General features: G+C 65.6%; 1 protein-coding gene across 1 annotated transcript in view; it reads left to right on the top strand.

The window, feature by feature from the left end:
- Window positions 1-1,106, top strand: part of HDAC6 (histone deacetylase 6) — a 12,371-nt gene that overhangs the window by 5,958 nt on the left and 5,307 nt on the right. The window contains exons 10-11 of the mRNA XM_033511567.1: window positions 645-873; window positions 952-1,080. Coding sequence (XP_033367458.1) covers window positions 845-873; window positions 952-1,080 — 158 coding nt within the window. The 5' untranslated portion in view covers window positions 645-844. The remainder of the gene's footprint in view (window positions 1-644; window positions 874-951; window positions 1,081-1,106) is intronic.

Raw genomic sequence — 1,106 nt, 5'->3', positions numbered from 1 at the left:
CTTGGGGGGTTTAAAGGGGAGGTTTTTTGGGGGGCTGGAGGAGATGGGGGGAGCTGTGGGGTGTTTTGGGGTTGTGGGGGAGCCTTGGGTGGGTTTGGGGGGACTGGGGGGTATTTGGGGAGCTGTTTGAGGGGCTGGAGGGGATTTTGGGGAGCATTTGGGGGCTCTCAGAGGGGCTTTGGGGAGCTTGAAGGGGGTTGAGAGTTTTGGGGGAGTCACGGAGGTGCTGTGGGCAGTTTGGGGTGCCCCCAGTCCCCCAACAGCGGTTTTCCCCCAGCGGCCTGGCCAGCATTGCCCGCACCCTGAGCATCCACCAGCAGTACTGGGGCTGCCTGCAGAGCGCCGGTGAGGGGGGACCCAAAATCTGAGGGGGACACCCTGAAATCCCGGGGGGGCCCTTTGAACCCCCAAAAACAGCGTAAGCCTTGGAGGAGCTGAGGAGCCGTCGTGGCTGCCAGGCCACCGTGTTGGCTCGCTGCCATCGTGGCTCCTCTCACGGAACCCCCAAAGGCTCCTCAGGGGTCCCCAAACTCCCTTGGGGACCCCCAGACCCTCAGGGACCCCCGAAATCTCCACCGGGGACCCCAAAATTGGGTGTGAGTGTATTTTGGGTGGCCCCCCCTGAGGTGCTCCCCATCACACAGAGATCGAAGAGGAGGAGGAGGAGGAGGAGGAGGAGGAGAAAGAAGAGGAGGAAGAAGCAGAGGCAGAAGCAGGGGAAGAAGAGGAGGAGAACGAGGATGAGGATGAAGGAAAGGAGGAGCTGGAGGGGGATGGGAACCCCCCAGAGACCCCCCCGGAGCCACCGCCAAGAGCCCGAGTGGGGTTGGTCTACGACCCCCGCATGGAGGAGCACAGGAACACCTGGGACAGGTGAGGGAGGGGGCTGGGGGTGCCCGGGGTGGTTTTGGGGCGCTCTAGGTGACGGTGGGTGTTTTTGGGTGTCCGCAGCCAGCACCCCGAGTGCCCGCAGCGCCTGTCGCGGGTGCTGCAGCGCCTGCAGGAGCTGGGGCTGGCCCAGCGCTGCCTCCCGCTGCCCTCCCGGCCCGCGACCCCCCGGCAGCTCCACGCCTGCCACACGTGAGGGGCAGGGGAGGGTCTGGGGG

This window comes from Parus major, unplaced genomic scaffold, assembly GCF_001522545.3.
Source record: "Parus major isolate Abel unplaced genomic scaffold, Parus_major1.1 Scaffold353, whole genome shotgun sequence".
Classification (NCBI taxonomy): domain Eukaryota; kingdom Metazoa; phylum Chordata; class Aves; order Passeriformes; family Paridae; genus Parus; species Parus major.
This window is presented reverse-complemented; position numbering and strand designations above follow the sequence as displayed.